The sequence below is a fragment of the Salvelinus fontinalis genome, chromosome 11, assembly GCF_029448725.1.
Source record: "Salvelinus fontinalis isolate EN_2023a chromosome 11, ASM2944872v1, whole genome shotgun sequence".
Lineage (NCBI taxonomy): Eukaryota > Metazoa > Chordata > Actinopteri > Salmoniformes > Salmonidae > Salvelinus > Salvelinus fontinalis.
This window is the reverse complement of record NC_074675.1, coordinates 58,430,040-58,456,404: the sequence shown is the minus strand read 5'-3', so window position 1 is coordinate 58,456,404 and position 26,365 is coordinate 58,430,040. Positions and strand designations below refer to the sequence as shown.

General features: G+C 50.5%; 1 protein-coding gene across 3 annotated transcripts in view; it reads left to right on the top strand.

Moving 5' to 3' along the window:
- The first annotated feature begins 17,461 nt into the window (after positions 1–17,461).
- The window catches only part of LOC129866010 (2-acylglycerol O-acyltransferase 1-like), an 81,730-nt gene continuing 72,826 nt past the window's right edge, over positions 17,462–26,365 (top strand). The window contains exon 1 of one of the 3 annotated variants that reach the window (XM_055939146.1): positions 17,462–17,826. In XM_055939146.1, the coding sequence (XP_055795121.1) occupies positions 17,733–17,826 (94 nt within the window). In that variant the 5' untranslated portion in view covers positions 17,462–17,732. The remainder of the gene's footprint in view (positions 17,827–26,365) is intronic. The other 2 variants (XM_055939148.1, XM_055939147.1) reach the window with 2 other exon arrangements.

Below are 26,365 nucleotides of genomic sequence, written 5' to 3'. Positions count from 1 at the left end.
GGGGATTAGGGTGGTTAGTTAGGGGGATTAGGGTGGTTAGGGGGATTAGGGCGGTTAGGGGGATTAGGGTGGTTAGGGGGATTAGGGTGGTTAGTTAGGGGGATTAGGGTGGTTAAGGGGATTAGGATGGTTAGGGGGATTAGGATGATTAGTTAGGGGGATTAGGGTGGTTAGTTAGGGGGATTAGGGTGGTTAGGGGGATTAGGATGGTTAGTTAGGGGGATTAGGGTGGTTAGTTAGGGGGATTAGGGTGGTTAGGGGGATTGGGGTGGTTAGGGGGATTAGGATGGTTAGGGTTAGGGGGATTAGGGTGGTTAGGGTTAGGGGGATTAGGGTGGTTAGGGGGATTAGGGTGGCTAGGGGGATTAGGGTGGTTAGGGTTAGGGGGATTAGGGTGGTTAGGTTTAGGGGGATTAGGGTGGTTATGGGAATTAGGGTGGTTCGGGGGATTAGGGTGGTTAGGGGGATTAGGATGATTAGTTAGGGGGATTAGGGTGGTTAGGGGGATTAGGGTGGTTAGTTAGGGGGATTAGGGTGGTTAGGGGGATTAGGGTGGTTAGTTAGGGGGATTAGGGTGGTAAGGGGGATTAGGATGGTTAGGGGGATTAGGATGATTAGTTAGGGGGATTAGGGTGGTTAGTTAGGGGGACTAGGGTGGTTAGGGGGATTGGGGTGGTTAGGGGGATTAGGATGGTTAGGGTTAGGGGGATTAGGGTGGTTAGGGTTCGGGGGATTAGGGTGGTTAGGGGGATTAGGGTGGCTAGGGGGATTAGGGTGGTTAGGGTTAGGGGGATTAGGGTGGTTAGGTTTAGGGGGATTAGGGTGGTTATGGGAATTAGGGTGGTTCGGGGGATTAGGGTGGTTAGGGGGATTAGGATGATTAGTTAGGGGGATTAGGGTGGTTAGGGGGATTAGGGTGGTTAGTTAGGGGGATTAGGGTGGTTAGGGGGATTAGGGTGGTTAGTTAGGGGGATTAGGGTGGTAAGGGGGATTAGGATGGTTAGGGGGATTAGGATGATTAGTTAGGGGGATTAGGGTGGTTAGTTAGGGGGATTAGGGTGGTTAGGGGGATTAGGGTGGTTAGTTAGGTGGATTAGGGTGGTTAGGGGGATTAGGGTGGTTAGGGGGATTAGGGTGGTTAGGGGGATTAGGGTGGTTAGGTTTAGGGGGATTAGGGTGGTTATGGGGATTAGGGTGGTTAGGGGGATTAAGGTGGTTAGTTAGGGGGATTAGGTTGGTTAGGGGGATTAGGGTGGTTAGGGGGATTAGGATGATTAGTTAGGGGGATTAGGGTGGTTAGGGGGCTAAGGGTGGTTAGGGGGATTAGGATGATTAGTTAGGGGGATTAGGGTGGTTAGGGGGATTAGGATGATTAGTTAGGGGGATTAGGGTGGTTAGTTAGGGGGATTAGGGTGGTTAGGGTTAGGGGGATTAGGGTGGTTAGGGGGATTAGGGTGGTTAGTTAGGGGGATTAGGGTGGTTAGTTAGGGGGATTAGGGTGGTGAGGGTTAGGGGGATTAGGGTGGTTAGGGGGATTAGGATGATTAGGGGGATTAGGGTGGTTAGGGGGATTAGGGTGGAGAGGGGGATTAGGGTGGTTAGGGTGATTAGGGTGGTTAGGGGGATTAGGGTGGTTAGTGGGATTAGAGTGGTTAGGGGGATTAGGATGATTAGTTAGGGGGATTAGGGTGGTTAGTTAGGGGGATTGGGGTGGTTATGGGGATTAGGGTGGTTAGGATGATTAGGGTGGTTAGGGGGATTAGAGTGGTTAGGAGGATTACGGTGGTTAGGGGGATTAGGGTGGTTAGGGGGATTAGGATGGTTAGGGGGATTAGGGTGTTAGGGGGATTAGGGTGTTTAGTTAGGGGGATTAGGGTGGTTAGGGGGATTTGGATGGTTATGGGGATTAGGATGATTAGTTAGGGGGATTAGGGTGGTTAGTTAGGGGGATTAGGGTGGTTATGGGGATTAGGGTGGTTAGAAGGATTAGGGTGGTTGGGGCGATTCGGGTGGTTAGGGGGATTAGGGTGGTTAGTTAGGGGGGTTAGGATGGTTAGGGGGATTAGGATGGTTAGGGGGATCAGAATGATTAGTTAGGGGATTAGGGTGGTTAGTTATGGGGATTAGGGTGGTTATGGGGATTAGGGTGGTTAGGGGGATTAGGGTGGTTAGGGGGATTAGGGTGGTGAGGGGGATTGGGGTGGTTAGGGGGATTAGGGGGATTAGGGTGGTTAGGGGGATTAGGGTTGTTAGGGGGATTAGGGTGGTTATGGTTAGGGGGATTAGGGTGGTTAGGGGGATTAGGGTGGTTAGGGGGATTAGGGCGGTTAGTTAGGGGGATTAGGGTGGTTAGGGGGATTAGGGTGGTTAGGGGGATTAGGGCGGTTAGGGGGATTAGGGTGGTTAGGGGGATTAGGGTGGTTAGTTAGGGGGATTAGGGTGGTTAGGGGGATTAGGATGGTTAGGATGGTTAGGGGGATTAGGATGATTAGTTAGGGGGATTAGGGTGGTTAGTTAGGGGGATTAGGGTGGTTAGGGGGATTAGGATGGTTAGTTAGGGGGATTAGGGTGGTTAGTTAGGGGGATTAGGGTGGTTAGGGGGATTGGGGTGGTTAGGGGGATTAGGATGGTTAGGGTTAGGGGGATTAGGGTGGTTAGGGTTAGGGGGATTAGGGTGGTTAGGGGGATTAGGGTGGCTAGGGGGATTAGGGTGGTTAGGGTTAGGGGGATTAGGGTGGTTAGGTTTAGGGGGATTAGGGTGGTTATGGGAATTAGGGTGGTTCGGGGGATTAGGGTGGTTAGGGGGATTAGGATGGTTAGGGGGATTAGGGTGGTTAGGGGGATTAGGGTGGTTAGGGGGATTAGGATGGTTAGGGTTAGGGGAATTAGGGTGGTTAGGTTTAGGGGGATTAGGGTGGTTAGGGGGATTAGAGTGGTTAGGGGGATTAGGGTGGTTAGGGGGATTAGGGTGGTTAGGGTTAGGGGGATTAGGGTGGTTATGGGGATTAGGGTGGTTAGAGGGATTAGGGTGGTTAGGGGGATTAGGGTGGTTCGGGGGATTAGGGTGGTTAGGGGGATTAGGGTGGTTAGGGGGATTAGGGTGGTTAGGCAGGATTAGGGTGGTTATGGTTAGGGGGATTAGGGTGGTTAGGGGGATTAGGGTGGTTAGGGGATTAGGGTGGTTAGTTAGGGGGATTAGGGTGGTTAGGGGGATTAGGGTGGTTAGGGGGATTAGGGCGGTTAGGGGGATTAGGGTGGTTAGGGGGATTAGGGTGGTTAGTTAGGGGGATTAGGGTGGTTAGGGGGATTAGGATGATTAGTTAGGGGGATTAGGGTGGTTAGTTAGGGGGATTAGGGTGGTTAGGGGGATTAGGATGGTTAGTTAGGGGGATTAGGGTGGTTAGTTAGGGGGATTAGGGTGGTTAGGGGGATTGGGGTGGTTAGGGGGATTAGGATGGTTAGGGTTAGGGGGATTAGGGTGGTTAGGGTTAGGGGGATTAGGTTGGTTAGGGGGATTAGGGTGGCTAGGGGGATTAGGGTGGTTAGGGTTAGGGGGATTAGGGTGGTTAGGTTTAGGGGGATTAGGGTGGTTATGGGAATTAGGGTGGTTCGGGGGATTAGGGTGTTTAGGGGGATTAGGATGGTTAGGGGGATTAGGGTGGTTAGGGGGATTAGGGTGGTTAGGGGGATTAGGGTGGTTAGGGGGATTAGGATGGTTAGGGTTAGGGGAATTAGGGTGGTTAGGTTTAGGGGGATTAGGGTCGTTAGGGGGATTAGGGTGGTTATGGGGATTAGGGTGGTTAGGGGGATTAGGGTGGTTAGGGTTAGGGGGATTCGGGTGGTTAGGTTTAGGGGGATTAGGGTGGTTAGGGGGATTAGAGTGGTTAGGGGGATTAGGGTGGTTAGGGGGATTAGGGTGGTTAGGGTTATGGGGATTAGGGTAGTTATGGGGATTAGGGTGGTTAGGGGGATTAGGGTGGTTAGGGGGATTAGGGTGGTTCGGGGGATTAGGGTGGTTAGGGGGATTAGGGTGGTTAGGGGGATTAGGGTGGTTAGGGGGATTAGGGTGGTTAGGGGGATTAGGGTGGTTAAGGGGATTAGGGTGGTTAGTTAGGGGGATTAGGGTGGTTAGGGGGATTAGGGTGGTTAGGGGGATTAGGGCGGTTAGGGGGATTAGGGTGGTTAGGGGGATGAGGGTGGTTAGTTAGGGGGATTAGGGTGGTTAGGGGGATTAGGATGATTAGTTAGGGGGATTAGGGTGGTTAGTTAAGGGGATTAGGGTGGTTAGGGGGATTAGGGTGGTTAGTTAGGTGGATTAGGGTGGTTAGGGGGATTAGGGTGGTTAGGGGGATTAGGGTTGTTAGGGGGATTAGGGTGGTTAGGTTTAGGGGGATTAGGGTGCTTATGGGGATTAGGGTGGTTAGGGGGATCAAGGTGGTTAGTTAGGGGGATTAGGGTGGTTAGGGGGATTAGGGTGGTTAGGGGGATTAGGGTGGTTAGTGGGATTAGGATGATTAGTTAGGGGGATTAGGGTGGTTAGGGGGCTAAGGGTGGTTAGGGGGATTAGGATGATTAGTTAGGGGGATTAGGGTGGTTAGTTAGGGGGATTAGGGTGGTTAGGGTTAGGGGGATTAGGGTGGTTAGGGGGATTAGGGTGGTTAGTTAGGGGGATTAGGGTGGTTAGTTAGGGGGATTAGGGTGGTGAGTGTTAGGGGGATTAGGGTGGTTAGGGGGATTAGGATGATTAGTTAGGGGGGTTAGGGTGGTTAGTTAGGGGGATTAGGGTGGTTAGGTTTAGGGGGATTAGGGTGGTTATGGGGATTAGGGTGGCTAGGGGGATTAGGGTGGTTAGGGGGATTAGGGTGGGGTGTTTAGGGGGATTAGGATGGTTAGGGGGATTAGGGTGGTTAGGGGGATTATGGTGGTTAGGGGGTTTAGGGTGGTTAGGGGGATTAGGGTGGTTCGGGGGATTAGGGTGGTTAGGGGGATTAGGGTGGTTAGGGGGATTAGGGTGGTTAGGGGGATTAGGGTGGTTAGGGGGATTAGGGTGATTAGTTAGGGGGATTAGGGTGGTTAGTTAGGGGGATTAGGGTGGTTAGCGGGATTAGGATGGTTAGTTAGGGGGATTAGGGTGGTTAGTTAGGGGGATTAGGGTGGTTAGGGGGATTGGGGTGGTTAGGGGGATTAGGATGGTTAGGGTTAGGGGGATTAGGGTGGTTAGGGTTAGGGGGATTAGGGTGGTTAGGGGGATTAGGGTGGCTAGGGGGATTAGGGTGGTTAGGGTTAGGGGGATTAGGGTGGTTAGGTTTAGGGGGATTAGGGTGGTTATGGGAATTAGGGTGGTTCGGGGGATTAGGGTGTTTAGGGGGATTAGGATGGTTAGGGGGATTAGGGTGGTTAGGGGGATTAGGGTGGTTAGGGGGATTAGGGTGGTTAGGGGGATTAGGATGGTTAGGGTTAGGGGAATTAGGGTGGTTAGGTTTAGGGGGATTAGGGTCGTTAGGGGGATTAGGGTGGTTATGGGGATTAGGGTGGTTAGGGGGATTAGGGTGGTTAGGGTTAGGGGGATTCGGGTGGTTAGGTTTAGGGGGATTAGGGTGGTTAGGGGGATTAGAGTGGTTAGGGGGATTAGGGTGGTTAGGGTTAGGGGGATTAGGGTGGTTATGGGGATTAGGGTGGTTAGGGGGATTAGGGTGGTTAGGGGGATTAGGGTGGTTCGGGGGATTAGGGTGGTTAGGGGGATTAGGGTGGTTAGGGGGATTAGGGTGGTTAGGGGGATTAGGGTGGTTAGGGGGATTAGGGTGGTGTCACGAACCGGCTCAAAGCCCGTAACAAAAGGGAGACAACGTGGAGATAAGGAGTAACAAAATATATTTATTAAATAAAGTAAACTAAATCCAATTAACAATGATGTGTGTAATCTGTAATACGTAATGTAAGTGAGTGTTTTGCATAAATGTGATAATGCAGTGAGTTGAAAGGTGCTAAAGCAAACAACCAAAAAACCACAACAAAATCTATGACGGTGTCTGCATGGAGAGAGTCTCCTCCATGAATGGGGAAGTGGTGTATTTATCCTGGGAGACACCGGGCCCAGGTGTCTCCCATGTAGTTGACGACCCTCCCAACTCCGCCCACCGGCATCCTAATAAGGAAACAAGAACAAAGAGAGAATACGGCAGACAGAGTGGGAGGGTCGTCACAGTAGTTCGGGGGATGAGGGTGGTTAGGGGGATTAGGGTGGTTAGGGTTAGGAGGATTAGGGTGGTTAGGGTTAGGGATATAAGGGTGGTTAGGGGGATTGGGTGGTTCGGGTTAGAGGGATTAGGGTGGTTAGGATTAGGGGGATTAGGGGAATAGGGTGGTTAGGGTTAGGGGAATAGGGTGGTTAGGGTTAGGGGGTTAGGGTGGTTAGGGGGTTAGGGTGGTTAGGGGGATTAGGGTTAGGGTGATTAGGGTGGTTAGGGTTAGGGGGATTAGGGTGGTGAGGGTTAGGGGGATTAGGGTGGTTAGGATTAGGGGGATTAGGGGAATAGGGTGGTTAGGATTAGGGGGATTAGGGGAATAGGGTGGTTAGGGTTAGGGTGGTTAGGGGGTTGGGGTGGTTAGGGGGATTAAGGTTAGGGTGATTAGGGTGGTTAGGGTTAGGGGGATTAGGGTGGTGAGGGTTAGGGGGATTAGGGTGGTTAGGGGGATTAGGGTTAGGGTGATTAGGGTGGTGAGGGTTAGGGGAATTAGGGTGGTTAGGATTAGGGGGATTAGGGTGGATTAGTGTTAGGTTGGTTAGGGTGGTTAGGGTTAGGTTGGTTAGGGTGGTTAGGGTTAGGTTGGTTAGGGTGGTTAGGGTTAGAAGGATTAGGGTGGTTAGGGTTAGGTTGGTTAGGGTGGTTAGGGTTAGGGTGGTTAGGATAGGGTGGTTAGGGGGATTAGGGTGGTTAGGGGGATTAGGGTGGTTAGGGGGATTAGGGTGGTTAGGTTTAGGGGGATTAGGGTGGTTATGGGGATTAGGGTGGTTAGGGGGATTAAGGTGGTTAGTTAGGGGGATTAGGGTGGTTAGGGGGATTAGGGTGGTTAGGGGGATTAGGGTGGTTAGGGGGATTAGGATGATTAGTTAGGGGGATTAGGGTGGTTAGGGGGCTAAGGGTGGTTAGGGGGATTAGGATGATTAGTTAGGGGGATTAGGGTGGTTAGGGGGATTAGGATGATTAGTTAGGGGGATTAGGGTGGTTAGTTAGGGGGATTAGGGTGGTTAGGGTTAGGGGGATTAGGGTGGTTAGGGGGATTAGGGTGGTTAGTTAGGGGGATTAGGGTGGTTAGTTAGGGGGATTAGGGTGGTGAGGGTTAGGGGGATTAGGGTGGTTAGGGGGATTAGGATGATTAGGGGGATTAGGGTGGTTAGGGGGATTAGGGTGGAGAGGGGGATTAGGGTGGTTGGGGTGATTAGGGTGGTTAGGGGGATTAGGGTGGTTAGTGGGATTAGAGTGGTTAGGGGGATTAGGATGATTAGTTAGGGGGATTAGGGTGGTTAGTTAGGGGGATTGGGGTGGTTATGGGGATTAGGGTGGTTAGGATGATTAGGGTGGTTAGGGGGATTAGAGTGGTTAGGAGGATTACGGTGGTTAGGGGGATTAGGGTGGTTAGGGGGGTTAGGATGGTTAGGGGGATTAGGGTGTTTAGGGGGATTAGGGTGTTTAGTTAGGGGGATTAGGGTGGTTAGGGGGATTTGGATGGTTATGGGGATTAGGATGATTAGTTAGGGGGATTAGGGTGGTTAGTTAGGGGGATTAGGGTGGTTATGGGGATTAGGGTGGTTAGAAGGATTAGGGTGGTTGGGGCGATTCGGGTGGTTAGGGGGATTAGGGTGGTTAGTTAGGGGGGTTAGGATGGTTAGGGGGATTAGGATGGTTAGGGGGATCAGAATGATTAGTTAGGGGATTAGGGTGGTTAGTTATGGGGATTAGGGTGGTTATGGGGATTAGGGTGGTTAGGGGGATTAGGGTGGTTAGGGGGATTAGGGTGGTGAGGGGGATTAGGGTGGTTAGGGGGATTAGGGGGATTAGGGTGGTTAGGGGGATTAGGGTTGTTAGGGGGATTAGGGTGGTTATGGTTAGGGGGATTAGGGTGGTTAGGGGGATTAGGGTGGTTAGGGGATTAGGGTGGTTAGTTAGGGGGATTAGGGTGGTTAGGGGGATTAGGGTGGTTAGGGGGATTAGGGCGGTTAGGGGGATTAGGGTGGTTAGGGGGATTAGGGTGGTTAGTTAGGGGGATTAGGGTGGTTAGGGGGATTAGGATGGTTAGGATGGTTAGGGGGATTAGGATGATTAGTTAGGGGGATTAGGGTGGTTAGTTAGGGGGATTAGGGTGGTTAGGGGGATTAGGATGGTTAGTTAGGGGGATTAGGGTGGTTAGTTAGGGGGATTAGGGTGGTTAGGGGGATTGGGGTGGTTAGGGGGATTAGGATGGTTAGGGTTAGGGGGATTAGGGTGGTTAGGGTTAGGGGGATTAGGGTGGTTAGGGGGATTAGGGTGGCTAGGGGGATTAGGGTGGTTAGGGTTAGGGGGATTAGGGTGGTTAGGTTTAGGGGGATTAGGGTGGTTATGGGAATTAGGGTGGTTCGGGGGATTAGGGTGGTTAGGGGGATTAGGATGGTTAGGGGGATTAGGGTGGTTAGGGGGATTAGGGTGGTTAGGGGGATTAGGATGGTTAGGGTTAGGGGAATTAGGGTGGTTAGGTTTAGGGGGATTAGGGTGGTTAGGGGGATTAGAGTGGTTAGGGGGATTAGGGTGGTTAGGGGGATTAGGGTGGTTAGGGTTAGGGGGATTAGGGTGGCTATGGGGATTAGGGTGGTTAGAGGGATTAGGGTGGTTAGGGGGATTAGGGTGGTTCGGGGGATTAGGGTGGTTAGGGGGATTAGGGTGGTTAGGGGGATTAGGGTGGTTAGGCAGGATTAGGGTGGTTATGGTTAGGGGGATTAGGGTGGTTAGGGGGATTAGGGTGGTTAGGGGATTAGGGTGGTTAGTTAGGGGGATTAGGGTGGTTAGGGGGATTAGGGTGGTTAGGGGGATTAGGGCGGTTAGGGGGATTAGGGTGGTTAGGGGGATTAGGGTGGTTAGTTAGGGGGATTAGGGTGGTTAGGGGGATTAGGATGATTAGTTAGGGGGATTAGGGTGGTTAGTTAGGGGGATTAGGGTGGTTAGGGGGATTAGGATGGTTAGTTAGGGGGATTAGGGTGGTTAGTTAGGGGGATTAGGGTGGTTAGGGGGATTGGGGTGGTTAGGGGGATTAGGATGGTTAGGGTTAGGGGGATTAGGGTGGTTAGGGTTAGGGGGATTAGGGTGGTTAGGGGGATTAGGGTGGCTAGGGGGATTAGGGTGGTTAGGGTTAGGGGGATTAGGGTGGTTAGGTTTAGGGGGATTAGGATGGTTATGGGAATTAGGGTGGTTCGGGGGATTAGGGTGTTTAGGGGGATTAGGATGGTTAGGGGGATTAGGGTGGTTAGGGGGATTAGGGTGGTTAGGGGGATTAGGGTGGTTAGGGGGATTAGGATGGTTAGGGTTAGGGGAATTAGGGTGGTTAGGTTTAGGGGGATTAGGGTCGTTAGGGGGATTAGGGTGGTTATGGGGATTAGGGTGGTTAGGGGGATTAGGGTGGTTAGGGTTAGGGGGATTCGGGTGGTTAGGTTTAGGGGGATTAGGGTGGTTAGGGGGATTAGAGTGGTTAGGGGGATTAGGGTGGTTAGGGGGATTAGGGTGGTTAGGGTTAGGGGGATTAGGGTGGTTATGGGGATTAGGGTGGTTAGGGGGATTAGGGTGGTTAGGGGGATTAGGGTGGTTCGGGGGATTAGGGTGGTTAGGGGGATTAGGGTGGTTAGGGGGATTAGGGTGGTTAGGGGGATTAGGGTGGTTAGGGGGATTAGGGTGGTTAAGGGGATTAGGGTGGTTAGTTAGGGGGATTAGGGTGGTTAGGGGGATTAGGGTGGTTAGGGGGATTAGGGCGGTTAGGGGGATTAGGGTGGTTAGGGGGATTAGGGTGGTTAGTTAGGGGGATTAGGGTGGTTAGGGGGATTAGGATGATTAGTTAGGGGGATTAGGGTGGTTAGTTAAGGGGATTAGGGTGGTTAGGGGGATTAGGGTGGTTAGTTAGGTGGATTAGGGTGGTTAGGGGGATTAGGGTGGTTAGGGGGATTAGGGTTGTTAGGGGGATTAGGGTGGTTAGGTTTAGGGGGATTAGGGTGCTTATGGGGATTAGGGTGGTTAGGGGGATTAAGGTGGTTAGGGGGATTAGGATGATTGGTTAGGGGGATTAGGGTGGTTAGGGGGCTAAGGGTGGTTAGGGGGATTAGGATGATTAGTTAGGGGGATTAGGGTGGTTAGTTAGGGGGATTAGGGTGGTTAGGGTTAGGGGGATTAGGGTGGTTAGGGGGATTAGGGTGGTTAGTTAGGGGGATTAGGGTGGTTAGTTAGGGGGATTAGGGTGGTGAGTGTTAGGGGGATTAGGGTGGTTAGGGGGATTAGGATGATTAGTTAGGGGGGTTAGGGTGGTTAGTTAGGGGGATTAGGGTGGTTAGGTTTAGGGGGATTAGGGTGGTTATGGGGATTAGGGTGGCTAGGGGGATTAGGGTGGTTAGGGGGATTAGGGTGGGGTGTTTAGGGGGATTAGGATGGTTAGGGGGATTAGGGTGGTTAGGGGGATTATGGTGGTTAGGGGGTTTAGGGTGGTTAGGGGGATTAGGGTGGTTCGGGGGATTAGGGTGGTTAGGGGGATTAGGGTGGTTAGGGGGATTAGGGTGGTTAGGGGGATTAGGGTGGTTAGGGGGATTAGGGTGGTTAGGGGGATTAGGGTGATTAGTTAGGGGGATTAGGGTGGTTAGTTAGGGGGATTAGGGTGGTTAGCGGGATTAGGATGGTTAGTTAGGGGGATTAGGGTGGTTAGTTAGGGGGATTAGGGTGGTTAGGGGGATTGGGGTGGTTAGGGGGATTAGGATGGTTAGGGTTAGGGGGATTAGGGTGGTTAGGGTTAGGGGGATTAGGGTGGTTAGGGGGATTAGGGTGGCTAGGGGGATTAGGGTGGTTAGGGTTAGGGGGATTAGGGTGGTTAGGTTTAGGGGGATTAGGGTGGTTATGGGAATTAGGGTGGTTCGGGGGATTAGGGTGTTTAGGGGGATTAGGATGGTTAGGGGGATTAGGGTGGTTAGGGGGATTAGGGTGGTTAGGGGGATTAGGGTGGTTAGGGGGATTAGGATGGTTAGGGTTAGGGGAATTAGGGTGGTTAGGTTTAGGGGGATTAGGGTCGTTAGGGGGATTAGGGTGGTTATGGGGATTAGGGTGGTTAGGGGGATTAGGGTGGTTAGGGTTAGGGGGATTCGGGTGGTTAGGTTTAGGGGGATTAGGGTGGTTAGGGGGATTAGAGTGGTTAGGGGGATTAGGGTGGTTAGGGGGATTAGGGTGGTTAGGGTTAGGGGGATTAGGGTGGTTATGGGGATTAGGGTGGTTAGGGGGATTAGGGTGGTTAGGGGGATTAGGGTGGTTCGGGGGATTAGGGTGGTTAGGGGGATTAGGGTGGTTAGGGGGATTAGGGTGGTTAAGGGGATTAGGGTGGTTAGGGGGATTAGGGTGGTGTCACGAACCGGCTCAAAGCCCGTAACAAAAGGGAGACAACGTGGAGATAAGGAGTAACAAAATATATTTATTAAATAAAGTAAACTAAATCCAATTAACAATGATGTGTGTAATCAGTAATACGTAATGTAAGTGAGTGTTTTGCATAAATGTGATAATGCAGTGAGTTGAAAGGTGCTAAAGCAAACAACCAAAAAACCACAACAAAATCTATGACGGTGTCTGCATGGAGAGAGTCTCCTCCATGAATGGGGAAGTGGTGTATTTATCCTGGGAGACACCGGGCCCAGGTGTCTCCCATGTAGTTGACGACCCTCCCAACTCCGCCCACCGGCATCCTAATAAGGAAACAAGAACAAAGAGAGAATACGGCAGACAGAGTGGGAGGGTCGTCACAGTAGTTCGGGGGATGAGGGTGGTTAGGGGGATTAGGGTGGTTAGGGTTAGGAGGATTAGGGTGGTTAGGGTTAGGGATATAAGGGTGGTTAGGGGGATTGGGTGGTTCGGGTTAGAGGGATTAGGGTGGTTAGGATTAGGGGGATTAGGGGAATAGGGTGGTTAGGGTTAGGGGAATAGGGTGGTTAGGGTTAGGGGGTTAGGGTGGTTAGGGGGTTAGGGTGGTTAGGGGGATTAGGGTTAGGGTGATTAGGGTGGTTAGGGTTAGGGGGATTAGGGTGGTGAGGGTTAGGGGGATTAGGGTGGTTAGGATTAGGGGGATTAGGGGAATAGGGTGGTTAGGATTAGGGGGATTAGGGGAATAGGGTGGTTAGGGTTAGGGTGGTTAGGGGGTTGGGGTGGTTAGGGGGATTAGGGTTAGGGTGATTAGGGTGGTTAGGGTTAGGGGGATTAGGGTGGTGAGGGTTAGGGGGATTAGGGTGGTTAGGGGGATTAGGGTTAGGGTGATTAGGGTGGTGAGGGTTAGGGGAATTAGGGTGGTTAGGATTAGGGGGATTAGGGTGGATTAGTGTTAGGTTGGTTAGGGTGGTTAGGGTTAGGTTGGTTAGGGTGGTTAGGGTTAGGTTGGTTAGGGTGGTTAGGGTTAGAAGGATTAGGGTGGTTAGGGTTAGGTTGGTTAGGGTGGTTAGGGTTAGGGTGGTTAGGGTTAGGGTGGTTAGGGTTAGGTTGGTTAGGGTGGTTAGGGTTAGAAGGATTAGGGTGGTTAGGGTTAGGTTGGTTAGGGTGATTAGGGTTAGGTTGGTTAGGGTGATTAGGGTGGTTAGGGTTAGGGTGGTTAGGGTTAGGTTGGTTAGGGTGATTAGGGTGGTTAGGGTTAGGGTGGTAAGGGTTAGGGTGATTAGGGTGGTTAGGGTTAGGGTGGTTAGGGTTAGGTTGGTTAGGGTGATTAGGGTGGTTAGGGTGATTAGGGTGTTTAGGGTAGGTTGGTTAGGGTGATTAGGGTGATTAGGGTTAGGGTGGTTAGGGTGGTTAGGGTTAGGTTGGTTAGGGTGATTAGGGTTAGGTTGGTTAGGGTGGTTAGGGTGATTAGGGTGTTTAGGGTGATTAGGGTGTTTAGGGTAGGTTGGTTAGGTTGGTTAGGGTGGTTATTTAAAAAATATATATATTTCACATTTATTTAACCAGGTAGGCTAGTTGAGAACAAGTTCTCATTTACAACTGCGACCTGGCCAAGATAAAGCAAAGCAGTGCGACACAAACAACATCACAGAGTTAGAGACCTGACTGCCCATCTATCTTCAGATTTCGTTCTGTTAGGTGACCTAAACTGGGATATGCTTAACACCCCGGCAGTCCTACAATCTAAGCTTGATGCCCTCAATCTCACACAAATCATCAAGGAACCCACCAGGTACAACCCTAAATCCGTAAACACGGGTACCCTCATAGATATCATCCTGACCAACTTGCCCTTCAAATACACCTCTGCTGTTTTCAATCAGGATCTCAGATATCACTGCCTCATTGCCTGCATCTGTAATGGGTCTGCGGTCAAACGACCACCCCTCATCACTGTCAAACATTCCCTATAACACTTCAGAGAGCAGGCCTTTCTAATCGACCTGGCCGGGGTATTCTGGAAGGATATTGACCTCATCCCGTCAGTAGAGGGTGCCTGGTCGTTCTTTAAAACCTTTTCTCAATAGGGGGTGCTGTTTTCACTTTGTAAAAATTTCGTTCCCAAATTAAACTGCCTCGTACTCAATTCTTGCTCGTACAACATGCATATTATTATTACTATTGGATAGAAAACACTCTCTAGTTTCTAAAACCGTTTGAATTATATCTGTGAGTAAAACAGAACTCTAGTTGGAGCAAACTTCCTGTGACGAAGTGAGAAATCTGAAATAAGGCAGGCTGTTCTGAGGTCAGTTTATTAATTTGCATGTCTTCTATTGGTCGAGATGCACTACATACGCCTTCCCCTAGATGTCAGCAAATAGTGAGAATTGGAATGGAGTTGCTAGGCAGATCTGAGGCCATATAAAGGGTCTGGGACGTGGGGTCCAGTCTTTTCATCATTCGCCATGACGCAAGACAGACCTCAGGATTGCGTTCTGGAAAGCTCCCGTTATAGGCCTTAGATATATCCGGCTCTGATTTTATTCGATATAGGTGTTAAAGACATCATAATGTAGTTATTTTAAATCGAGTTATATCAGTTTATATCAGTATATTGCGATTTTCGGATATTTCTTAGTGCTGCGTTATAGTGAGTTGGACACGTCTTTGCCACATGGCTAATGTTTACTGCTAATTCCAAAGTTGAAGGCGACAATCTACAACCGAGCAACGATTCCTCTGGACAAAGGACAACTTGCCCAAGATTCTGATGGGAGCTCATCAAAAAGTAAGAAGTATTTATGATGTTAATTCGTTGTTCTGTTGAACAATGTTGACCTACTATTCCGCCATTAATTTCGGTGCGGTCTCGCTTTAACGCACGCTGTATGTCGTAGTAACGTTAATTTTAAAAATCTAACACAGCGGTTGCATTAAGAACTAATCTATCTTTAATTTGCTGTCCAACCTGTATTTTTTAGTCAAGTTTCTGATTAGTTACTGATTAGATTAGGTGCCTCTCCCAAGATTTCTCCCGACATTTTGTTGGCAGCTTGGCTACTATTCTCATTGTATAACCACGATTTGTGCCGCTAAATATGCACATTTTCGAACAAACTCTATATGTATTGTGTAATAGCACCCCCACCAGTAAAAAAGCTGACTAGCATAGCCTAGCATAGGGTCAAAAGTAAATAGTAGCATCTAAATATCATTAAATCACAAGTCCAAGACACCAGATGAAAGATACACATCTTGGTAATCAAGCCACCATTTCTGATTTTTAAAATGTTTTACAGGGAAGACACAATATGTAAATCTATTAGCTAACCACGTTAGCAAAAGACACCACTTCTATACTCCACCATTTTTTTTACTCCATCAGCAGCTATCACAAATTCGACCAAATAAAGATATAAATAGCCACTAACCAAGAAACAACCTCATCAGATGACAGTCTGATAACATATTTATTGTATAGCATAGGTTTTGTTAGAAAAATGTGCATATTTCAGGTATAAATCATAGTTTACCATTGCAGCCCCCATCACAACTCTCACCAAAGCGACTAGAATAACTACAGAGACCATTGTGTATTAGCTAATTACTCATCATAAAACATTTCTTAAAAATACACAGCATACAGCAAATGAAAGACACAGATCGTGTGAATCCAGACAATATTTCAGATTTTCTAAGTGTCTTACAGCGAAAACACAATATAGCGTTATATTAGCTTACCACATGTGCAAACATCACCCCAGCATTGATTCAAGGCAAAGAGAGCGATAATGTATAAACCACCTAAATATATTATTTTTTTCACTAACCTTCTCAGAATTCTTCAGATGACAGTCCTGTAACATCATATTACACAATGCATATAGAATTTGTTCGAAAATGTGCATATTTAGCGGCACAAATCGTGCTTATACAATGAGAATAGTGTCCAAATACTCAAGCAATCTGTCCGGCGCCATCTTGGAAAGGCACCTATTCTTATCGAAAACTATTCATAAACTTGACTAAAAAAATACAGCTTGGACAGCAATTGAAAGACAAATTAGTTCTTAATGCAATCGCTGAATTACATTTTAAAAATTAACATTACTGCGCAATACAGGTGCGATAAAGCAAGGCTACACTGCAAGTAATGGCGTCTTATGCATTTTGCTTTTTTCAACAGAACAACGAATTATCAGCATAAATAGTTCCTACTTTTTGATGAACTCCCATCAGAATCTTGGGATAGGTGTCCTTTGCCCAAAATAAATTTTGCTAGGTTGTAGAATGTTGTCTTCCACATTGCAATTAGCAGTAAACATTAGCATGCGAGAGAGAGATACCCAACTTCCTACAACGCCAGAAAATGAAATACCCGAAAATCACAATATACTGACATAAACTGATATAAATCGGTTTGAAATAACAAGATTATGATGTCTTTAAAGCCTATATCGAATAAAAACAGAGCCGGATATAACTAGATGCTAAAACGGGAGCTTCTAAAACGACATGCCCTCAGTGCGTCAGCGCGAAGAATCAAAAGGAGGGACACATCGATTCCAATCCATTTCTGATCTGCGTAGAGACTCCATTTCAAGGCCCTCTATTCGCTGACACCCAGGGGAAGGCGTATGCAGTGCATCTCAACCAATAGAAGACAGGCAAAGTTATACACAGGTCTGAAAACAGGTTGGAAAATTCTGCATTCTCAACTCCACATAGGGAAATTGCTCTAAGTCCAGTTCTGTTTCACTTACAGACATAATTCAAACGGTTTTAGAAACTAGATAGTGTTTTCTATCCAATAGTAATAATAATATGCATATTGCACGAGCAAGAATTGAGTACGAGGCAGTTTAATTTGGGAACATCAAGAAAAAAATAGTGCTAACAGCTCCCCCTATTGACAAGAAGTTAATTTATTGCCACCGGGGCCCGCCAGTGTAACTGCTAAACTGATTACTGACTACACTGTACTGCATGATTGTACTTTGTTTACTAACGCACTAGTTCTATTAGCTATGTTGACTATGACATTACTTTAGCTAACATGGAGACAACGAAGTAGGCTGTGTGTAGCAGTTTTGATATGGTTTGGCTTGGAAAGGTGTTTTCGTCTGGTCACACACAGTTGATGTGTTGTGCATTGAAGTCCACAAGCGAAGGGAAGAGGTGAGCAGAGGAGAGTGCATAGTCGCAGGAAGGAATACAACATGGCTGCTATGAAATTGAGCTGTGTTTACAGGGGTGAATTCCTCCCGCTGATTCTGTTGAAAACAGGGATAAACATACCTTGAATTTGTCCAATAGAAACTCTCATTTGCAACTGTTGGGCTAATGATTAGACCCTACATCAACTAGATGCAGTCTAGAGTGTGCATGGTGTTATTGATTGTGTCTGTCGCCTCAAATTTTTTGCACGATCTGTGTGGACCTACGTTGTAAACTTTCATTCATAGGCTAGGTTGTATCAACCTCATGACGGGTATAGAGAAAATTAGAGTATCATGTAGTAGCCTAAACCTATCACTCTTTTGTTGAGCTGGGTGAATGGAATATGAATGACAGTCATCCAATATGCTGTAATAGAAATAAGTCCATGCTCATGAAAAAAAAACAAATCGTCCACTGATAGTTAACTGCTTCTTCTTCTTATTCTGGCTGAACTAACTATAGCAGGAGTCAAATAAATACTGTCCTCCCGACCTCTCCTCTGATTGGTTGATGCTTTCCACCTCTCCTCTACTTTGATTGGTTGATGTGGTTCCATTCAAGGAGGAGGGTGGTGACATGAGAGGAGGGTCCACAAGGCAAGCAGTTCTGTTAGTTCTCAAGTTTGTTTGCAGAGTTTAACCCCATTAGAAGGTGAACTAGAGACCAGCAACAACCAAAGAGCAGAACTTCCACAGTGCTGCACAAGCTCTTCAGTTTCAGAACTTTTAGTTGCATCAAATCAGGAGCTTTCACTCAAAAACAGCAACGTGTTTCCTCACACACACACACATAGAAAAGACAGAAAGAGACAGAGAGAAGGGGACCGGACAGACTAACCCTCAGCTTGTAGCTGGAAAGGTTGTGTCTTTCCCGGAGATGAAGATTCAATTCGCTCCACTAAACATCCCGCTGCGGAGGAGACTCCAGACAGCTGCTGTGCTGCAGTGGGTTTTCTCTTTCCTGGCGTTAGGTAAGTCTCTCTCTGTGTTTGTGTGTGTGGCGCTAGGTAAATCTCTCTCTGTGTTTGTGTGTGTGGCGCTAGGTAAGTCTCTCTCTCTCTGTGTTTGTGTGTGTGGCGCTAGGTAAGTCTCTCTCTGTGTTTGTGTGTGTGGCGCTAGGTAAGTCTCTCTCTCTCTGTGTTTGTGTGTGTGGCGCTAGGTAAGTCTCTCTCTCTCTGTGTTTGTGTGTGTGGCGCTAGGTAAATCTCTCTCTCTCTGTGTTTGTGTGTGTGGCGCTAGGTAAATCTCTCTCTCTCTGTGTTTGTGTGTGGCGCTAGGTAAGTCTCTCTCTCTCTGTGTTTGTGTGTGGCGCTAGGTAAGTCTCTCTCTCTCTGTGTTTGTGTGTATATATGTGTGCGTGCGTGTGTGTGTTTGTTTGTGTGTATATATGTGTGTGTGTGTGTGTGTGTGTGTGTGTGTGTGTGAGAGAGAGAGAGGGGTTCATTACACTGACGTTAGTGTGGTGCTGCTGTAATGTTTCGCTACACTCGCTTTAACATCTGCTAAACATGTGTATGTGACAAATACAATTTGATTTGATTTGAAGGGTAAATCAATTCGTTTCTTGCTAAATAGACTAAATAGTAACTCTGATTAGGCTAACTCTGATTAGGCTAGAGAGATTATTTCTCAGCAAAAGTAGGTAACACAAAGGCTTGCACAAATTAATCAATATCTTTATTGACTGTCTGGTCTAAGGTCAGTTTAGTGTGTGTCCCCATGACGATTAGACTGGTCCTAGGTTAGTGGTTAGGTTAGTATCTAATGGATCAGATTAGGACTGGTCCTAGGTTAGTGGTTAGGGTAGTATCTAATGGATCAGATTAGGATGGGGCAGGGTGAGCTGGTCCTAGGTTAGTGGTTAGGTTAGTATCTAATGGATCAGATTAGGACTGGTCCTAGGTCAGTGGTTAGGGTTGTATAGTGTAACGGAGTGATATGCTTCTGGATAATCTCGGAACACCTGCTCCACAGCCTGACATGGTACTAATGGCGCCATGGAGGAGGCTCCTGTTTGGTGACGCTGCTGGTTAGTACGTTGTCAAGATGGTGGTCACGTGTGTTTGTGAGCAGAGGACTGCTGGAGGGAGCCCAGTAAACAGGGGAGAAGCCAAGCAGTTAGCAGCAGTCCTCTATCCATTATAACAGCTGGAGGGAGTTCAGATTCTATACAGAGGATTCTAGAATTTCTGTGTTTTCTGGTCCATATGATTGGCTCTCTCTGGACTCCCCTGACCTCACAATGATCTGATCTGTCTAACCCTTACCCTGTCTAACCCTTACCCTGTCTAACACTTACCCTGTCTAACCCTTACCCTGTCTAACCCTTACCCTGTCTAACCCTTACCCTGTCTAACCCTTACCCTGTCTAACCCTTACCCTGTCTAACCCTTACCCTGACTAACCCTTACCCTGTCTAACCCTTACCCTGTCTAACCCTTACCCTGTCTAACCCTTACCCTGTCTAACCCTTACCCTGTCTAACCCTTACCCTGACTTACCCTTACCCTGTCTAACCCTTACCCTGTCTAACCCTTACCCTGTCTAACCCTTACCCTGTCTAACCCTTACCCTGTCTAACCCTTACCCTGTCTAACCCTTACCATGTCTAACCCTGACTCTGTCTAACCCTTACCCTGTCTAACCCTTACCATGTCTAACCCTGACTCTGTCTAACCCTTACCCTGACTAACCCTTACCCTGTCTAACCCTTACCCTGACTAACCCTTACCCTGACTAACCCTTACCCTGTCTAACCCTTACCCTGTCTAACCCTTACCCTGTCTAACCCTTACCCTGTCTAACCCTTACCCTGTCTAACCCTTACCCTGACTAACCCTTACCCTGTCTAACCCTTACCCTGTCTAACCCTGACCCTGTCTAACCCTTACCCTGTCTAACCCTTACCCTGTCTAACCCTTACCCTGTCTAACCCTTACCCTGTCTAACCCTTACCCTGTCTAACCCTTACCCTGACTAACCCTTACCCTGTCTAACCCTTACCCTGTCTAACCCTTACCCTGTCTAACCCTTACCCTGTCTAACCCTTACCCTGTCTAACCCTTACCCTGTCTAACCCTTACCCTGTCTAACCCTTACCCTGTCTAACCCTGACTCTGTCTAACCCTTACCCTGACTAACCCTTACCCTGTCTAACCCTTACCCTGTCTAACCCTTACCCTGTCTAACCCTTACCCTGTCTAACCCTTACCCTGTCTAACCCTGACTCTGTCTAACCCTTACCCTGTCTAACCCTTACTCTGTCTAACCCTTACTCTGTCTAACCCTTACCCTGTCTAACCCTTACCCTGTCTAACCCTTACCCTGTCTAACCCTTACCCTGTCTAACCCTTACTCTGTCTAACCCTTACCCTGTCTAACCCTTACCCTGTCTAACCCTTACCCTGTCTAACCCTTACCCTGTCTAACCCTTACTCTGTCTAACCCTTACCCTGTCTAACCCTTACCCTGTCTAACCCTTACCCTGACTAACCCTTACCCTGTCTAAACCTTACTCTGTCTAACCCTGACTCTGTCTCTGCTGTCAACAGTGAAGCTGGGGTCACCTTGGTAGGAGTAAGGGACAGGGGTACTGTGTATGTGTGTGTAGAGGGTAGTGGGTGAGAGTGCATGGCTGGCTTTCGCCCACTTGGCTCTGCTTACACACACACACACACACACACACACACACACACACAGACACACACACACACACACACACAGACATTTACTCTATGATCTCCTTTACCAACTATGTGAAATTATTCTCCTCCTGCCAATCCCCCCCCCCCCCCAGAGAGTAAAAGACCAGTGACATGTCCCCCCCCCCCCCCCAGAGAGTAACAGACCAGTGACATGTCTCCCCCCCCCCTCAGAGAGTAACTGACCAGTGACATGTCTCCCCCCCTCAGAGAGTAACTGACCAGTGACATGTGTTCCCCCCCCCTCAGAGAGTAACTGACCAGTGACATGTCTCCCCCCCTCAGAGAGTAACTGACCAGTGACATGTCTCCCCCCCTCAGAGAGTAACTGACCAGTGACATGTCCCCCCCCCCTCAGAGAGTAACTGACCAGTGACATGTCTCCCCCCCCTCAGAGAGTAACTGACCAGTGACATGTCTCCCCCCCCCCCTCAGAGAGTAACTGACCAGTGACATGTGTTCCCCCCCCTCAGAGAGTAACTGACAAGTGACATGTCTCCCCCCCCCTCAGAGAGTAACTGACCAGTGACATGTCTCCCCCCCCCTCAGAGAGTAACTGACCAGTGAGATGTCTCCCCCCCAGAGAGTAACTGACCAGTGACATGTCTCCCCCCCCCCTCAGAGAGTAACTGACCAGTGACATGTCTCCCCCCCCCCCTCAGAGAGTAACTGACCAGTGACATGTCTCCCCCCCCCTCAGAGAGTAACTGACCAGTGACATGTCTCCCCCCCCCCTCAGAGAGTAACTGACCAGTGACATGTCTCCCCCCCCTCAGAGAGTAACTGACCAGTGACATGTCCCCCCCCCCTCAGAGAGTAACTGACCAGTGACATGTCTCCCCCCCCCCTCAGAGAGTAACTGACCAGTGACATGTCTCCCCCCCTCAGAGAGTAACTGACCAGTGACATGTCTCCCCCCCCCTCAGAGAGTAACTGACCAGTGACATGTCTCCCCCCCCTCAGAGAGTAACTGACCAGTGACATGTCTCCCCCCCTCAGAGAGTAACTGACCAGTGACATGTCTCCCCCCCTCAGAGAGTAACTGACCAGTGACATGTCTCCCCCCCCTCAGAGAGTAACTGACCAGTGACATGTCTCCCCCCCCTCAGAGAGTAACTGACCAGTGACATGTCTCCCCCCCCTCAGAGAGTAACTGACCAGTGACATGTCTTCCCCCCCCCTCAGAGAGTAACTGACCAGTGACATGTCTCCCCCCCCCTCAGAGAGTAACTGACCAGTGACATGTCTCCCCCCCCCCAGAGAGTAACTGACCAGTGACATGTCTCCCCCCCCTCAGAGAGTAACTGACCGGTGACATGTCCCCCCCCCCTCAGAGAGTAACTGACCAGTGACATGTCTCCCCCCCCCCTCAGAGAGTAACTGACATAGTGACATGTCTCCCCCCCCCCCTCAGAGAGTAACTGACCAGTGACATGTCTCCCCCTCCCCCTCAGAGAGTAACTGACCAGTGACATGTCTCCCCCCCAGAGAGTAACTGACCAGTGACATGTCTCCCCCCCCCCCTCAGAGAGTAACTGACCAGTGACATGTCCCCCCCCCCCTCAGAGAGTAACTGACCAGTGACATGTCTCCCCCTCCCCCTCAGAGAGTAACTGACCAGTGACATGTCTCCCCCCCAGAGAGTAACTGACCAGTGACATGTCTCCCCCCCCCCTCAGAGAGTAACTGACCAGTGACATGTCTCCCCCCCCCCAAGAGAGTAACTGACCAGTGACATGTCTCCCCCCCCTCAGAGAGTAACTGACCAGTGACATGTCTCCCCCCCTCAGAGAGTAACTGACCAGTGACATGTCTCCCCCCTCAGAGAGTAACTGACCAGTGACATGTCTCCCCCCTCAGAGAGTAACTGACCAGTGACATGTCTCCCCCCCTCAGAGAGTAACTGACCAGTGACATGTCTCCCCCCCCCCTCAGAGAGTAACTGACATAGTGACATGTCTCCCCCCCCCCTCAGAGAGTAACTGACCAGTGACATGTCTCCCCCCCCCTCAGAGAGTAACTGACCAGTGACATGTCTCCCCCCCCTCAGAGAGTAACTGACCAGTGACACGTCCCCCCCCCCCTCAGAGAGTAACTGACCAGTGACATGTCTCCCCCCACCTCAGAGAGTAACTGACCAGTGACATGTCTTCCCCCCCTCAGAGAGTAACTGACCAGTGACATGTCTCCCCCCCCTCAGAGATTAACTGACCAGTGACATGTCTCCCCCCCCTCAGAGAGTAACAGACCAGTGACATGTCTCCCCCCCCTCAGAGAGTAACTGACCAGTGACATGTCTCCCCCCCCTCAGAGAGTAACTGACCAGTGACATGTCACCCCCCCCCCAGAGAGTAACTGACCAGTGACATGTCCCCCCCCCTCAGAGAGTAACTGACCAGTGACATGTCTCCAACCCTCTCAGAGAGTAACTGACCAGTGACATGTCTCCCCCCCCTCAGAGAGTAACTGACCAGTGACATGTCCCCCCCCCTCAGAGAGTAACTGACCAGTGACATGTCTCCCCCCCCCTCAGAGAGTAACTGACCAGTGACATGTCTTCCCCCCCCTCAGAGAGTAACTGACCAGTGACATGTCTCCCCCCCCTCAGAGAGTAACTGACCAGTGACATGTCTCCCCCCCCCTCAGAGAGTAACTGACCAGTGACATGTCTCCCCCCCCCTCAGAGAGTAACTGACCAGTGACATGTCCCCACCCCCTCAGAGAGTAACTGACCAGTGACATGTCTCCCCCCCCTCAGAGAGTAACTGACCAGTGACATGTCTCCCCCCCCTCAGAGAGTAACTGACCAGTGACATGTCTTCCCCCCCCTCGGAGAGTAACTGACCAGTGACATGTCTCCCCCCCTCAGAGAGTAACTGACCAGTGACATGTCTCCCCCCCCCAGAGAGTAACTGACCAGTGACATGTCTCCCCCCCCCCTCAGAGAGTAACTGACCAGTGACATGTCTCCCCCCCCCTCAGAGAGTAACTGACCAGTGACATGTCTCCCCCCCCTCCCTCAGAGAGTAACTGACCAGTGACATGTCTCCACCCCCCCCCTCAGAGAGTAACTGACCAGTGACATGTCTCCCCCCCCCTCAGAGAGTAACTGACCAGTGACATGTCTCCCCCCCCCCCAGAGAGTAACTGACCAGTGACATGTCTCCCCCCCCCTCAGAGAGTAACTGACCAGTGACATGTTTTCCCCCCCTCAGAGAGTAACTGACCAGTGACATGTCTCCCCCCCCCCTCAGAGAGTAACTGACCAGTGACATGTTTTCCCCCCCCTCATAGAGTAAGTGACCAGTGACATGTCTCCCCCCCCTCAGAGAGTAAGTGACCAGTGACATGTCTCCCCCCCCCCTCAGAGAGTAACTTACCAGTGACATGTCTCCCCCCCCTCAGAGAGTAACTGACCAGTGACATGTCTCCCCCCCCCCTCAGAGAGTAACTGACCAGTGACATGTCCCCCCCCCTCAGAGAGTAACTGACCAGTGACATGTCTCCCCCCCTCAGAGAGTAACAGACCAGTGACATGTCCCCCCCCCCCTCAGAGAGTAACTGACCAGTGACATGTCTCCCCCCCTCAGAGAGTAACTGACCAGTGACATGTGTTCCCCCCCCTCAGAGAGTAACTGACCAGTGACATGTCTCCCCCCCTCAGAGAGTAACTGACCAGTGACATGTCTCCCCCCCTCAGAGAGTAACTGACCAGTGACATGTCTCCCCCCCCTCAGAGAGTAACTGACCAGTGACATGTCTCCCCCCCTCAGAGAGTAACTGACCAGTGACATGTCCCCCCCCCCCCTCAGAGAGTAACTGACGAGTGACATGTCTCCCCCCCTCAGCGAGTAACAGACCAGTGACATGTCTCCCCCCTCAGAGAGTAACTGACCAGTGACATGTCTCCCCCCCCCTCAGAGAGTAACTGACCAGTGACATGTCTCCCCCCCTCAGAGAGTAACTGACCAGTGACATGTCTCCCCCCCCCCCCTCAGAGAGTAACTGACCAGTGACATGTCTCCCCCCCTCAGAGAGTAACTCACCAGTGACATGTCTCCCCCCCTCAGAGAGTAACTGACCAGTGACATGTCTCCCCCCCCTCAGAGAGTAACTGACCAGTGACATGTCTCCCCCCCCTCAGAGAGTAACTGACCAGTGACATGTCTCACCCCCCCCCTCAGAGAGTAACTGACCAGTGACATGTCTCCCCCCCCTCAGAGAGTAACTGACCAGTGACATGTCTCACCCCCCCCCCTCAGAGAGTAACTGACCAGTGACATGTCTCCCCCCCCCCTCAGAGTAACTGACCAGTGACATGTCTCCCCCCCCTCAGAGAGTAACTGACCAGTGTCATGTCTCCTCCCCCCCCTCAGAGAGTAACTGACCAGTGACATGTCTCACCCCCCCCCCCCCAGAGAGTAACTGACCAGTGACATGTCTCCCCCCCCCCCTCAGAGAGTAACTGACCAGTGACATGTCTCCCGCCCCCTCAGAGAGTAACTGACCAGTGACATGTCTCCCCCCCCCTCAGAGAGTAACTGACCAGTGACATGTCTCCCCCCCCCCTCAGAGAGTAACTGACCAGTGACATGTCTTCCCCCCCCTCAGAGAGTAACTGACCAGTGACATGTCTCCCCCCTCAGAGAGTAACTGACCAGTGACATGTCTCACCCCCCCCCCTCAGAGAGTAACTGACCAGTGACATGTCTCACCCCCCCCCCTCAGAGAGTAACTGACCAGTGACATGTCTCCCCCCCCTCAGAGAAACTGACCAGTGACATGTCTCCCCCCCTCAGAGAGTAACTGACCAGTGGCATGTCTCCTCCCCCCCCTCAGAGAGTAACTGACCAGTGACATGTCTCACCCCCCCCCCTCAGAGAGTAACTGACCAGTGACTTGTCTCCCCCCCCCCTCAGAGAGTAACTGACCAGTGACATGTCTCCCCCCCCCCCTCAGAGAGTAACTGACCAGTGACATGTCTCCCCCCCCCTCAGAGAGTAACTGACCAGTGACATGTCTCCCGCCCCCTCAGAGAGTAACTGACCAGTGACATGTCTCCCCCCCCCCCCTCAGAGAGTAACTGACCAGTGACATGTCTCCCCCCCTCAGAGAGTAACTGACCAGTGACATGTCCCCCCCCCCCTCAGAGAGTAACTGACCAGTGACATGTCTCCCCTCCCCCCCCAGAGAGTAACTGACCAGTGACATGTCTTCCCCCCCCCTCAGAGAGTAACTGACCAGTGACATGTCTCCCCCCCCCCCCCCCCTCAGAGAGTAACTGACCAGTGACATGTCTCCCCCACCCTCAGAGAGTAACTGACCAGTGACATGTCTCCCCCCCCCCTCAGAGAGTAACTGACCAGTGACATGTCTTCCCCCCCCCCCTCAGAGAGTAACTGACCAGTGACATGTCTCCCCCCCCTCAGAGAGTAACTGACCAGTGACATGTCTCCCTCCCCCCCCTCAGAGAGTAACTGACCAGTGACATGTCTCCCCCCCCCCCTCAGAGAGTAACTGACCAGTGACATGTCTCCCCCCCCCCAGAGAGTAACTGACCAGTGACATGTCTCCCTCCCCCCCCTCAGAGAGTAACTGACCAGTGACATGTCTCCCCCCCCCCCTCAGAGAGTAACTGACCAGTGACATGTCTCCCCCCCCCCCTCAGAGAGTAACTGACCAGTGACATGTCTCCCCCCCCCCCCTCAGAGAGTAACTGACCAGTGACATGTCTCCCCCCCCCCCCTCAGAGAGTAACTGACCAGTGACATGTCTCCCCCCCCCCCCTCAGAGAGTAACTGACCAGTGA